Raw genomic sequence first — 12,995 nt, 5'->3', positions numbered from 1 at the left:
ACCTTTTAACTCAGCCCTAAGGGTTATGGGATACTCCTGTGCACACCTGAAAAAGCAGACGAGGCCAAAACTAAGCATTTTGGGATATTCTGCTGTTAAAAGAAAGCAAGGAAGCTGTTATTGGGGAATTAGCCACGGCATGACTGCTGCACAATCCCAGCACAGGGATCCCCACTCAGCTGATGACGGCCAACAGTAATCCCATGCTGCTTTTCCAAGCTAATTTCCAAGGAGGATGATGGACAGTTTAGTTAAAAGCAACAGGCTGGAGCAGTGTGGGTGCACTGCCAGCCCTCATCATCTCTGTGCCGTGCACACTCACAGGCACTCACCATTGGAAAACTCTCCAGCTGTACAGTGACTGAGGGAATAGATCATGTTCATAAGGGCAAGTTCATGTTCTGGCTGAAATTAAAGAGCAATGAGAGTCCACTTCTGCAAATGGCATGATTTGTAAGAATTAAAAGGCAAAGGAAACTCAAATGATTCAAGTTTTAGGTTCTCTGTTCCAAACATGGTCAATGGCCTCAATCTGCTGGAGCAAAGGTACAAGCTCTGTTTCACCTTTCCTGCAATAAATTACTTCCCAGCCATGTCAGCTCCCCAGGTTTGATTGCTGCTGCAAGACAGTCAGAGAAAAACCTGCAGATAGGCATCAGGACAACATTGTGCTCCTTTACTCTCTTTACATCCCACATATTCACACCAAACACAACTTCCCCCACCTCCAATACATGCTACCTTCTGCAGAAAGGCGATTTAACTCCCTGCTGAGGGAGAACATACATTCATTCTGTGAGAGAGGTGGTGATGGAGAGGTTTGGGATTCTCCTCCAGATGCCACCCAGCAAAGCAAGACAAAGAAGAGATTGCACAGGACAGCAGCAGGAAAGGCTGTGACACATCAGCTCCCTGTCAGATACACCCAAAGATTCAGTTCCCAGATACAGTCTCTGAAACCTATGAAATCTTAATTTAGAGGAAGAAGTGGCATGAAAAGTCATGAATCAGAATGACTCTGTAAGGACCAAAAACGGTGAGAAATTGATTTATGGATGTCCTCAGAAGAGATGTTCCTTCCACAAAAAACATTTGCAGAAGCAACAAGGGACAAGGATGATTCTCCAAGACTGGGATGAGCCCAGGCCTGGACCATGTGACAGCAGAGCACCGCTCAGTCCCTTTTCCTTATTCAGTGGTAAGGGTGATCCTCTTTCCCAGACTCTGGGGTTCTATTGGGTGCCCACAGGAGATCCAGGATGCCACCACACTCCACCTTTCTGTGGGCATCTCTGCTCCTTTCCCATCATCCAAGTGATCCGAAAGCAAATTCTAGCCTCATGTACTTAAAAATCTTGGCTGACCACATATCTGAAAAGCAAAGCACAAGAGCTTTTTCCATTTCTCTGGGCAAACACAGCCCTGCCCACTGCAGCTCTCCCACCACGCAAGTGTCAGAAATCCTCACGACAAAAACCCATTTCTCGCTAATTGCTCTGTGCAAAAACATTTCTCTGCTGCAGCTCATCTTCTGCACTCCAAGGCAGAGGTCTTTGCAGTTCAGCAATTTTCAGACACAGACCCATCACTTTATCAAGCCCAGCTGAAAACCAGAAACCTGACCCAAAAGCCACCCACACCGAGTCTGGGTTGGAACAGCCGGCCTGCATCACCTGTGGTCACCTCTGTCCCCATCCCAGAGGCTCCTTGCAGGGATCTGGAAAAGGAGAGCACTAACAAGATTAGGGAATCAGCAATTTATCGGATTATGGAAGCTAGAGCTAGACTGAGGGGTATTGGGATACCCCTGGGAGCCGTGGCCTCCAGTCGGTGTCATGCTCAATCATGATCAATATCGCTGCAAAGTTGTTCTTCAGCCGTGCATCATCCTCCTGGAGAGCCTCTGCTATCTCAGGTCCCCTCCAATCACAGCCTGTCCCCTTCACTCAGCCTCTCGTCCTGGGGGGACACCTCCACACCCTCACCAGCACACCCTCCAAGCCTCCAATTACCCCCCCTTGGCCATGGGTGCAGAAGGAAAACCTTGGGAAGAGATTTTCCTCACCTCTGCATCTCCTGCAGACAAACTCACTATGGAAAGAGCTTCAAAGCTTTCAAAAGCAGTTATTCCACTTCCATATTCTGGTGAGACTGCTTCTTTTTCCTTAAAAAAAAATAAACCCATCCAACCTCCTGCTACCACAGGACACATTTCCAGACACCAAAGTAATCTAGCTGGAAGTTCCACAAAATCCACCTCAATATCCAAAAACATCACCCATAAAAACTCAAGTAAAACAATACAGAAATGAAAAACAGGAAGAGATTGCGAAGAAACAAGAAGCAAACCCCTGAGCCTTCAGCATCCCACGGGTCAGGATGTATCCTGAAAAATGAGGCCCTGGGTGACAGATACCCTGGGGTTTTATGTGTAGCTGCTGCCCCGCTCCGCACGCCGCGTTACGAGCATGGGGTTCTTGCAGCTGCTGTGTCAGGACCAGAGCACTGATCTCATGCTTTGCTGGCAATGAGAAATTGTGAGGATTGAATTTTAACAAGCTGGAGACTGAAGTTTTGCTCTACATCGTGCTAGTGCTGGGGTTCAGTGCGTGGTGTACAGTGATGTATTTGAAGCACAGAGAGGAGTAGGGACCACTCAAGGAAAGGTGTTTGCACCCCAAGGCTGGGCAAGGAGCCCCTGCTCAAGGCTGTAAAGCCTCTTTTGGCACCTCAGAGAATTCCATATTCAGCCCCAGAGACAGAGAACACCAAGTCCACTGATGTATCTGGAAGAACAAAGAATAAGTAATGAGAGGACAGACTGTCCTTTTGGATGACACCCAGCCCCACCAGTGATTATCTGAGAGTGCCTGAACCCAACCCACAAAATCATACTTAATCTTCCCCAGTATAAGACTAGGACTTATTTCTACGTCCTTCTCCCCACCTGCAAATCTAACACCATTTTCATGGTTATACTTCAAACTGGGGAGTCAAAAGCCCTGGGTTAAGTCCTCCTTCAACTTCAGTTTACTTGAGCTTATTCATCCTTAGGAGCTTCACTATAACTCCCGTGGACAAAGCCTAAAGCAATGATAATCTAAATATTATGCTAACCATGCCAGATGCGGCTTTTGAATAGGAAAGCTCCAGAAAAGATATTTAAATTAATATCTTCAAAGACTAAGATGTAGCAGGGACCTGGAGTGTTATCAGCAGCCAGTTCCCTGTGTCTAAAGCAACCATGGGAACATTGCTAAGCAGAGATTTATTTCCCAGCACAGGCAATTGTTTTAGAGCACGAAACTAGTTGCTCCCTGAACTACGCAGGACAAAGGGAAACAAAGTAGGAAATTATTAGAAAGAGGAATAGTACAGCAAGACCTTGATCTTCTGATAAGCATGGTACAAAAATGCTCCTGATACCCGACTGGGCAGCAGTATCCAAATTCCTCAGGCTTCTTTACAGAATCAGCTCTCCAGCTCTGGAAGAACAAATAGCAGGGAAGATTTCTGAAGAGATGAAAATGGTACATTTTCAACAGCCTGAGATGATTACTCACAAAATAGCAACAGCACAGAGGTAACTGATTGCCTCCCGGGCAAAAGTCAAAGTCTTTGCATTGTAGCTATGAAAGGATACTGAGATCAAAGGGAAAAAGAGAAAACTCTATTTTAGGCTGTCATGAGCAGAAAGGTCCTCCTGGCCCCTTGGCATCACCACATACCAAGATACAACTGAAATCTTTCTTACGCTGCACATACCCGAGATAACTGCGCAGCAAGGAGCAACCCTTTATTCCAGAAGCAGGGTGCAGCTCCTGCCCCATTCCCAGCTGAATTTTGGCAGCATCCATTACAAACACCACCAATCCTCACCACCACAGGCCAGAACTCGGCATCACAGTGTGCCACCGCCTCTCTGAAATCAGAAGTGAGATAAGCCAAACACCGAGCGAGGTGTTATTAATAACACTTAGCAATTGATTGCGTGTTACATCTTCAAGCACTTTACCAACATTAATTAATTAAGGTGTTTTCCATTTAATGTGGGAAGGAGACCAAAGCAAAAACATGAGGCTGAACGGACCAAATGCCTGATGCAGCATGGCAGGTCATCACCAGACTTCAGATTTCCACACAGATATTGCCTTTAACCAAACTACTGAAAATACAGGTGCAGGTTGGGCAAAGCCATGAAGCCAAAAGCCCAGAGGGGCAGCCAGCATGGAAAATGGTCACAGCTAAGCATGGACCTGCCACAGCAATGCTCTGCTACATCCCCCCCTCATCACCAGCATCCCACCCTGGACCACTGGGCAACGTCTCTTGCTCACAATCAATTCCACCAATACTAATTCAAACAAGGATTCCAACACGAGGGTGCTGACACACGGCTGCAGAGATGTTACTGAGCGCTGCCTGTAATTGCTGTGCTAAGAGCTGGGGACATGAAGTATTGATTTCCACGCTGATCTGCATCCAAGTTTAGACAGAGGCTGCAGCCAAAATACTTCTCCCAGCAAACTCACCAGTTAAAAGAGACTGTCAGGGCTGAGAGGTTTGCATGATTAACACTCACGCTAAGGACTGTAACAATGTACAAGTTCCATTCCTGCCTACCTACGCACACCCACCATCCTGCTCTCCCCTCTTTGCTGAATTCTTCCAGTTTTGATTAAAATTACGGAAAAGAGGCCCTCGAAACATACCTTGCCATGGCAAAAATAGCACACTGTAGCGGAGAAAAGTCTCAGAGTGCACAAAAGGGGCAGAGTTATTACCTCCAGCTGTCTTAAGCTGCACCATAATTACACAAATATCACATCTGACAAACTCAGTGTTAATTACCAACTGAGCATGGCACAGAGACACACATTCACCTCCTTCCACACGACTTGGGACTGACCTGGAGCAGCTGCCTGCAGCACTGTGATCGTGAGCTCCTTCCCACCACATGGAAGAAATTCTTCCCTGTGAGGATGGTGAGGCCCTGGCACAGGGTGCCCAGAGAAGCTGAGGCTGCCCCATCCCTGGAAGTGTCCTAGACCAGGTTGGATGGGGCTTGGAGCAGCCTGGGGTAGTGGAAGGTGTCCCTGCCCATGGCAGGGGGTGGAACTGGATGATATTTAAAGTCCCTTCCAAGCCAAACCATTCTGGGATTCTATAAGCAGAGGAACCTGATGATTCCAGCACGTGCTTCTCCTCCCGGATCAAAGCAGACCCCACCGGCCACCCGAGCACCACCAGCACACCCCAAATCTGCACTTGCAGGCTGCCACCCTATTTTCCCCATTCTCCTGCCTGCCTTTAATATATTTGCATAAATCAAACAGCTTGGCAGCCCTCCTACTTAGGAGACACACAACAGCAGAGCTATTCAGAGATTCTTGTTTTCACCCCATCCTTCTGAACGTCGTCTCAAAATCCTTGAGGAAAAGCATACGGCTCACTATAGATATCTTGGGCCTGTCTACACAAACACAGAGTGATGTAGGAGAGCATTTATGGCAGCATATAAACAATAGTACCAAACTTAGGGAGGAAACACAAAGCAGAGTGAATCTACTCAGCGGGTTTTGTGGAGATCAAGTACTCTCCCCCTTCTCCTTGCTAAGCATGACAGACAAAACACTCCTCAAATACAATTTTACACTTAACTGATTGGCTTCTGTTACAACACCAGTGGTACAGGGCTGGATATATCACAATTTTAATAATAGCTTATTAAATTAATGGGGAAAGACAAAGACTCATCCACAGCCACAAGGCCATGGAGTCACACCTCGCTGGGGAAGCGTCCTAACTCCTAGTCATCAGCATGCTGAGCCAAATTTCCCAGCTTAAAGAGTGGGAAGATGGACCAAACCCTCCAGCAACTTCAGCAGTTGCTGCAGGTACCACTCTCCCACCCAGCTGAAGGTGGAGCCACTCTTTTCCACCCGGCACAGGGATGCCACAACTCCAAAGCACGTGTAATCAGAATTATTAAGCAGAAACATGCAGGCTTTGGGGAATGGAACACATTTCTTTGGCACCTTTACAGGATTCCAACTGTTTTTCAGCATGCTGATAGCAAAGGAACATAAAGAGGAGTTTTTTCATCGCTCAACAGATTAGAAAACCTCTAAGGAAAACAAAACAAAACAAAAAAGCCTTAATCCTCAGAGAACCACATACACCCCTGTCCCTTGCCAGGACACGCTGCAGAAACATACATCTCCCCAGAAGTGTCCTGGAGAGGAAACAAAACCAAACACTGAACACGCACACAGAAATCAGTGTGAGCATGAGCAGCCAAAGGATTTTACCTGCTTTTCTGGCTGGAAGCCTGCATTTCCACATGCATGCCCTGTACAGCGTGTCACCATCTGCATTCCTGATGCCCCTGCTTCACAGGGGAGGACAGAGGCTGGCATCCTCCTACTGCCCTTTCAGCAGGTTTTTATAAAAGCAAGAGCCTCAGTAGCCTGGCTGTGGTGTACAGCAGAGTGTGGCTGAGACTATCCCAACAGGCACCTCTGCACAGCAGTTCAGAAAATCCCTGGCCACACAGGTAACTTCACTTCCTACATCCCCACAGCCACCAGGAAGCTCAGCTGGGTAAGTGGAACTCACACACCACAGCCCCACTACCAAAACAGTGAAATACAAGCTGGATGGAATAAATCCACTAATTAATCCCTCTAAATCAGTTTGCATTAATGCCACGAACAACAAGACACCGGCGATGCAATCGCATCAGTTCCAACCGTGGCAGGGGGGTTGAAACAAGATGATCTTTAACATCCTTTACAACCCAAAGTGTTCTATGATTCTGTAATTCCATGATTACATCCTGCCGGCAGCAACTATGCCCCGCCAAGCGCTACGCTACCTTTGAAAAGCTTCACCAAAACGCTACTGTTATTTAAAATAGCGCCGAACCACCCTACCAAGAGATACAGTAAATAAGTAACGAGTAAATAACTGCTACTGACGTTTTTATCACACAGGTGTAAATTCAGTTATGGGGAAAGGGGAGGGCTTGCATTATTTTTGTTCTGACACCAAGGCTGCTCAGGGTAAATTCTCATGCAAGCCTGTAATCATTTGGGAAATATAAGCATTCAAATACAAAAGTATTCAAATACAAACGTATCAGTGATGGCAACACACTTTGATTAGCAGGAAACAGAACTGCATCTTGGCGAGAGCACGCCAGTACTACAGGGGCGATTCGGACTCAGTTCCTTCATCTTCACACAAAGTCTCTTCCCGCTCCCCCTGCACCCGGTTTTCCACGCTCGGCCCCGAGGCATGGAGACAACTTTTCAGAGATGTGGGGGGCAGAGGGGGTGTGCGCATCGCATAGGGGCTGTGCGAGTCTACCCCCGACCGTGCCGGGGGTGCCGGCTGTTCGGGGTGGGCTCCGGCCGCCGTGCACGGACCGAGCCCGGCAGCCCCCGACCCCCGGGCCGGGCCGAGCGCGGGGCCGGCGGCAGCGGGGGAGCGGCGGGGCCGGAGCGCGGATCGCGGCGGTAACATGGCTGCTTTCCTACCGAATTACGAAACCGGCTGTGGGCGCGGGATTACCGGGGAGAGCCGGCCGGGGAGGACCCCAGGGCGAGGAGCGGCGAGGGGATGGGAACAGAGGGGGTGGTGACGGTGGCGGGAGGATGTGGGGGGCAGTGAGTATTTGGGGCGGAGGGGTCCCTCCTCGTGCCGGGGCTGCTGGAGCCGAGCGAGGCGCCGGCAGCAGCCGCAGCAGGGAACGACCCTGCTCCGAACCCAGCGGGGAACCCGCAACCACGGCCCGACGGGACGAGCCGGGCACCCCCAAAAATAAACAATGAACAATAACACCGAGCGGAGGCGGCGGCCGGGAGGGACCCCCCCTCGCTGCCCTGACCCCCCTCGCCCCCTGCCCGCGGCGGGACCCACCTTGCGCGCCGTGCGGGCCGTGCTCCATGGCCGGGTCGCTGCCCAGCTCGGCCAGGCGCCGGCCGGTGGCCGCCAGCTCGGCGCGCAGCGCCGTCACCTCCTGGCCCGCCGCCTGCAGCGCCCCGTCGATGCGCAGCGCCAGCTGCTTGTTGTCGTCCATCATGTGCAGGATTTTGGCCTGGGGGGAGGGAGGAAGAGGAGGAGAGAGAGAGGTGAGAGAGGGAGCGGCGGGGGGGGGCGGGCAGGGGGCTGTGCTGGGCAAGGGGGGGCAAGGGGCTGCTTGAAGGGGAGCAGCGAGAGGGGAGTGGGCGGCGCGAGGGGGCGGTGCGAGGGGAGGGGGCTGGGGGGTTGCGAGGGGGGCTCTGCGAGGGGGGACAAAGGGGAGGGGGATCTGTGCAAGGGGGTGCAAAGGGGAGGGGGACTGTGAGAGCGGGAGGTGTACAGGGGAAGGGGATCTGTGCAAGGGGGTGCAAAGGGAGTGGGGCTTTGCAAGGGGGGACAAAGGGGGAGGGGGCTATGCAAGGGAGTGTGCGGAGGGGAGGGGGCTGTGCAAGGGGAGCGAAAAGGGGAGAGGGGTTCTGCAAGGGAGTGTGCAAAGGAAAGCGGGGGTCTGTGCAGACGGAGTACCAGGGGGAACAGGTTGTGCGGGGGGGTGGGGGTACCTGTTGCCCCCCCCGGCAGCCCGGGCAGGGCCGCGACGGAGGCGATCGCGGCTCGGCCGAGGGCATCCGCGGTAGGTGCGCGGTGGGTGCGCGGCTGCGGCGGGTCCCTCCCGTGCGGGGCGGGCGCACGGGGGACCCTGCGGCGCCCGCGCCGCGCTGAGAGCGAGACCCCCCCCACAGCCCCCCGGGAAGTTCAGGGGTGCTGCGAGGATGCTGCAGTGCCCGCGGTGAGCTCGAAATGCCACTAAATGAAGAGCCGTTCTGCTAACTGCATTCAGGTTCACCCTGAGAGTGGCCGTGCCCAGCAGCTGCCTGCAGCAGGTGGAGGAAAATGGGCTCCAAAAATCCCCCTGGAAAGATTTTGGGGCGGAGGGAAAGAGCCACCTGAGCGCTGTCACCACTGCAGCAGTGCTAGTGCGAGAGCTCTTACACTGGCGGTTCGCGTGGAATGAACCCAGGGTGAAAAATCGAGAATTATTGGTATCATCCATTCGCTGGCGACTGCTAGAGGGAGCGCCGATGTTTCCCTGTGCCTTATCCATCCCTCAGAGGGATCCACTTGTGTGTTTGCCAGGGCTGCAGCAAGCCTGCAGAGCTGCCACCCTGCCCGTGGCAGCTGTGCAGATGGCTTCATCCTCACTGAAGTGAAATTACAGAATCACAGAGTGATTTGCGCTGGAAAAGACCTTAAAGACTGTCTCATTCCAATCCCCTGACATGGGCAGGGACACCTTCCACTACACCAGGTTGTTCCAAGCCCCGTAGATAGGGATGCTTTGGAGACCATGGCCCGTGTGGCTGTACCTCCCCAATCCATCCCTACATCCCAAACCTGCAGGCAGCCGTGCTGTGAGTTGTCACCTGAGCCACCCGTACCTGGAAAAGTTCACAAATGGGTTTAGGAACTGGGCAGGAGCCCCCATGGCAGTGGGGTGGGAGCCTCACAGAAACAGGAGTGGGTGTGGGAAGCACAGCAAGGAGCTGGGACGGTGAACAAGGACTCTTGCTAAGGGGAAAGTCAGAGAAAATCATGAGCCATAAGGAGAGGGGAGAAACAGCCCTGCACAGTTTGCTAAACCCTCTGATATTTGCCTAAATTCAGGCTTTTGGCTGAACAAGCTGAGAATTTGGGGCAGTTCATTGAACTTCAGGGTATCCTTCTGCAGCACCACTGGTACTGCAGAGCCCAAATTCAAAATGCAGTAAAAAGGATAAAAAAGGGCTCCCGTTCCTGAGACCTGAAGGGATGGCTCCAAGAGAGGCTTGAGATGAGGTAAAGCAGGAGCACATCACCATCCCACACATCCAGGAACTGCAGGGATGGGGCTCTGCAGGAGCAGAGGGTTTGGTGTGCAGAGTCCCCAGGCAGCTTGTGGGGACAGAAATGGGGTAAATCTGCTGTGTCAGTCTCCTGAAAAACATCAACAAGAGCAGCCTAGATCTCCTGAAACCTCAGGTCTGATCTGGATCCTGGGGATGACCAGCTCTCCAAGAGTCAAAAGGATCGAGTCCTTGTCAAGTGGCATCCAGACCTTACATCCCCCTGGATCAATCCATCTGGATATTGTAAAACAGAGAAAATTTAGCATTTATTCAGTGAAATGGTACAGTGGCTTTTGCAAGGGACAGTTATTTCTGACTGAGGGCTTCCAGCAGTGTCTGCAACCCAACCTGGGTGCTGGGCCAGGGCACTCAGAATATCAGTGGAAAGGTCTGTTTTCCTGAATGAATTCCCAGAGGGCCAACAAAAAACCCGCAAGGAGAATACGTGCAATTTTTGAAATTCTTTCTCCATCATCTCTGCAGCTGTCCCCAAATGAGATAAAGTTCTTTAAGTATTTAAAGAAACTGAATTCTAATCAAGATAAATGCCCAGTTTCATACCTAATTTGCATGAGTATGTGCTGCAAACTGTGTTTGCAAATGAGAGAATTATGTATGTAACCAGATAACCTGAGCGTGCAATCCCAGTACTGTATATGCAAAACTTACTCATTGCACTTGAATAAAAGTAAAGCTTCAGCAAAAAGGAACTTGGATTTAAAGTACTGGCACATTATTTTTATCATTAAAAAATCAGGTTAAAGCTGATTTGAACCTTCCAAGAACATATTTAGCTGCTGAGGCAAATTCCAGATGATGTTTCTTACTCAATCTAACCTTAATAATAGACTGGTTGAGTTGCTGCACTGTCAGAGCTGGATTTTTTAAAATTTACTGACTAAGAGAATTTCTACATTAGCACATGATTATTTAGAAAATGTGTCCTAGAGTTGGTTGTGGCCTCATAGGTAAATTAAAACCCTCACTTTAAAAACTTTCCTTACTACTTCCAAGTCCTTTTGAAATCCCCTGAAGATCTATTGGAAGATTTTCTCCCCTTTCCCATGCCTCCTCCTATCCTTACTGGGGAACAGCTGGATCCATTAAAATTGATTTCGATCTCTCAGAGCAGAATTTGATTTCTCTGAGCTTCCACCTGGAAGGAGCGCAGAGTGTCACAGCAATCCAGCAATATCAGCCAGAGGAAAAGGCACAAGGATGGGGCATTCCCAGCCCAGCTGGGTTGTACCAGCTCCCTGTCAGAAGGCCATACCTTTGCTGGAAACCTCAAAGTTGGGATGAAATGAAACTTTAGGAAATGAATTGTGCCTCATTCTCTTTCTCCATTAGTTTTAAATTAAGAAAAAATGGAAATTAAAGTCCCAAAATTAGAAACATATTTTTTCCCAAAATTGGTTTGATGATTATTTTAAAATTTTTTTTCTTCCAGCTTTTACCAGGAGGTTGGCAGCTCTGCAGGGAGTTTGTGTCCCCAAGGGATGGGAGTCCCTGGCCGTGTAGATGAGGCATAAAGAGATTGGGAATATTTCCTAAGGACACAAAGGAAACCTGAGTCAATGCCAGTAAGTCACAAATCTTCATTCAAACTTACTACACTCAGCATCTGTTCAGGTGCTGCAAGGGGAGCCTTGAAAACCTGGAAAACACCCTCAGTTTTGGGCAGCATGTTCTAATAGTGTCATCACATCCAGGCAGGCTGTTCCTCAAGAGTACGTCAATGGAATAAACATGGATGGAGGAAGATTTGAGAGTTCTACCCTTCATTTTTGCTCTTGTTGTTACCTAAGGAGTTCAGTAAAGGGAATATGAGAAGATTTAGAAGATGAAAAAGGGCTGAGAAGCACATGAGTACCATTCAGGCCTTCCAAACCCTTTAATTTGCTATTCAGATTACCACTTTTTATAGTTTAATATGTACAATATGCAAAGGAACCAGTTTAACTAAATGGGAAAAGCCTTCTGTGTTAAGGTTGAACGTAATCTAATAGGGCCCTTTGACTTGATTCAATTAAATCCTTCTTTTTCCAATTAAATAATCATCCAGAATTTAATAAAAATGAATTTCCATGTGTCATCCTGCAGAATGATGACCTCTGTGATGGGGAAGCTTATGTAAATTCTGCTGATCGCTTTTTATCTGCTTCTGCCTCACTTCCTCCAAAAAAATTGCCTTCTGTCTGTATATTTACATTAATTTCTCATCTGCTGCATGTATCTCTGTTTGCAGGAACAATTCCCAGCTGAAAGGGCTGTGAGTATCACCAGCTTTGTTCAGCACATACTCGAAAATGGACCTTCTGTGATGGGAAAAAGATATCCAAAGTGGGATTTTTGATCTGTGCCTCAGGTTTGCTCTGCCCTGGCACACTGTAGGGCCAGCTTCCAACTGGCCCCTTCCAAATATCACCAGAGGCATCTGTATGGCCATTTATCACCAAGAAAATCCAGTCCAAGAGACCAGCAACTCCAGCAGCAATCCCCAGGAAAAGCACAGCGTGGCCCATGTTCCACAGTCTCTTCCAGCACATCTCCACTAAGTAATTCCCATCAAAGTTACAATAGTTGTTAATATCTACAATTTTTTCCCCTCTGCAAAGGTCACAATATAATTTGTGTATTTATAACTGTGTTTCATCCCCTTCTAACTCATAAAATACAGAGCACCAACTCTTTCCTTCCTCAGCTGGGATATACAGCAGCATCTTAATGCAAACCTTGCTGATGTGGCACTGCTGTAATAACTTGTTAACGTAAAAGTTATTAAGTTATAAGTTATTAAAACTGAATTAAACAGAGCTAAGGATGGCCAGATTAAAAATTTGAGTGAATATTCTGTTTCTCCCTGTGATGCTGCAATGCCACATTTCCCCATCTCTCGATCTGTGCGGGTAAAATGGTCCTGGCGACCTTCCTGTGCTGCACATCCCTCGGGACCACGAAAACAAACCCATTAATGTTTATAAAGTGTCTCAGACCGGGGGAATTACATCACTGCGGCGAGATACAAGCTTAATGGATCAAAACAAACCTCAGCTCCAAACCCCCCAGCTTAGACACATCTCAGTT

The 12,995-nt window shown here is 49.2% G+C and overlaps 1 protein-coding gene and 1 long non-coding RNA gene across 4 annotated transcripts in view; one reads left to right on the top strand and one right to left on the bottom strand.

Moving 5' to 3' along the window:
• Positions 1-8,674, bottom strand: part of LOC138121350 (kazrin) — an 85,406-nt gene extending 76,732 nt beyond the window's left edge. Inside the window, exons 1-2 of one of the 3 annotated variants that reach the window (XM_069034788.1) lie at positions 8,586-8,674; positions 7,924-8,101 (exon numbers count right to left, since the gene is read on the bottom strand). In XM_069034788.1, coding sequence (XP_068890889.1) covers positions 7,924-8,101; positions 8,586-8,651 — 244 coding nt within the window. In that variant the 5' untranslated portion in view covers positions 8,652-8,674. Of the gene's footprint in view, positions 1-7,923; positions 8,102-8,585 lie in introns of those variants that run through there. The other 2 variants (XM_069034791.1, XM_069034790.1) reach the window with 2 other exon arrangements.
• On the top strand, positions 8,057-12,757 carry LOC138121352 (uncharacterized). Its single transcript, XR_011156171.1, has 3 exons — positions 8,057-8,135; positions 11,359-11,491; positions 12,157-12,757. It is a non-coding gene; the product is annotated as an uncharacterized lncRNA (long non-coding RNA).
• Positions 12,758-12,995: the final 238 nt, after the last annotated feature.

Source organism: Aphelocoma coerulescens, chromosome 21 (assembly GCF_041296385.1).
Source record: "Aphelocoma coerulescens isolate FSJ_1873_10779 chromosome 21, UR_Acoe_1.0, whole genome shotgun sequence".
NCBI classification, from domain to species: Eukaryota; Metazoa; Chordata; class Aves; order Passeriformes; family Corvidae; genus Aphelocoma; species Aphelocoma coerulescens.
The sequence above is the reverse complement of the archived record's forward strand: the minus strand, read 5'-3'. Positions and strand labels throughout refer to the sequence as shown.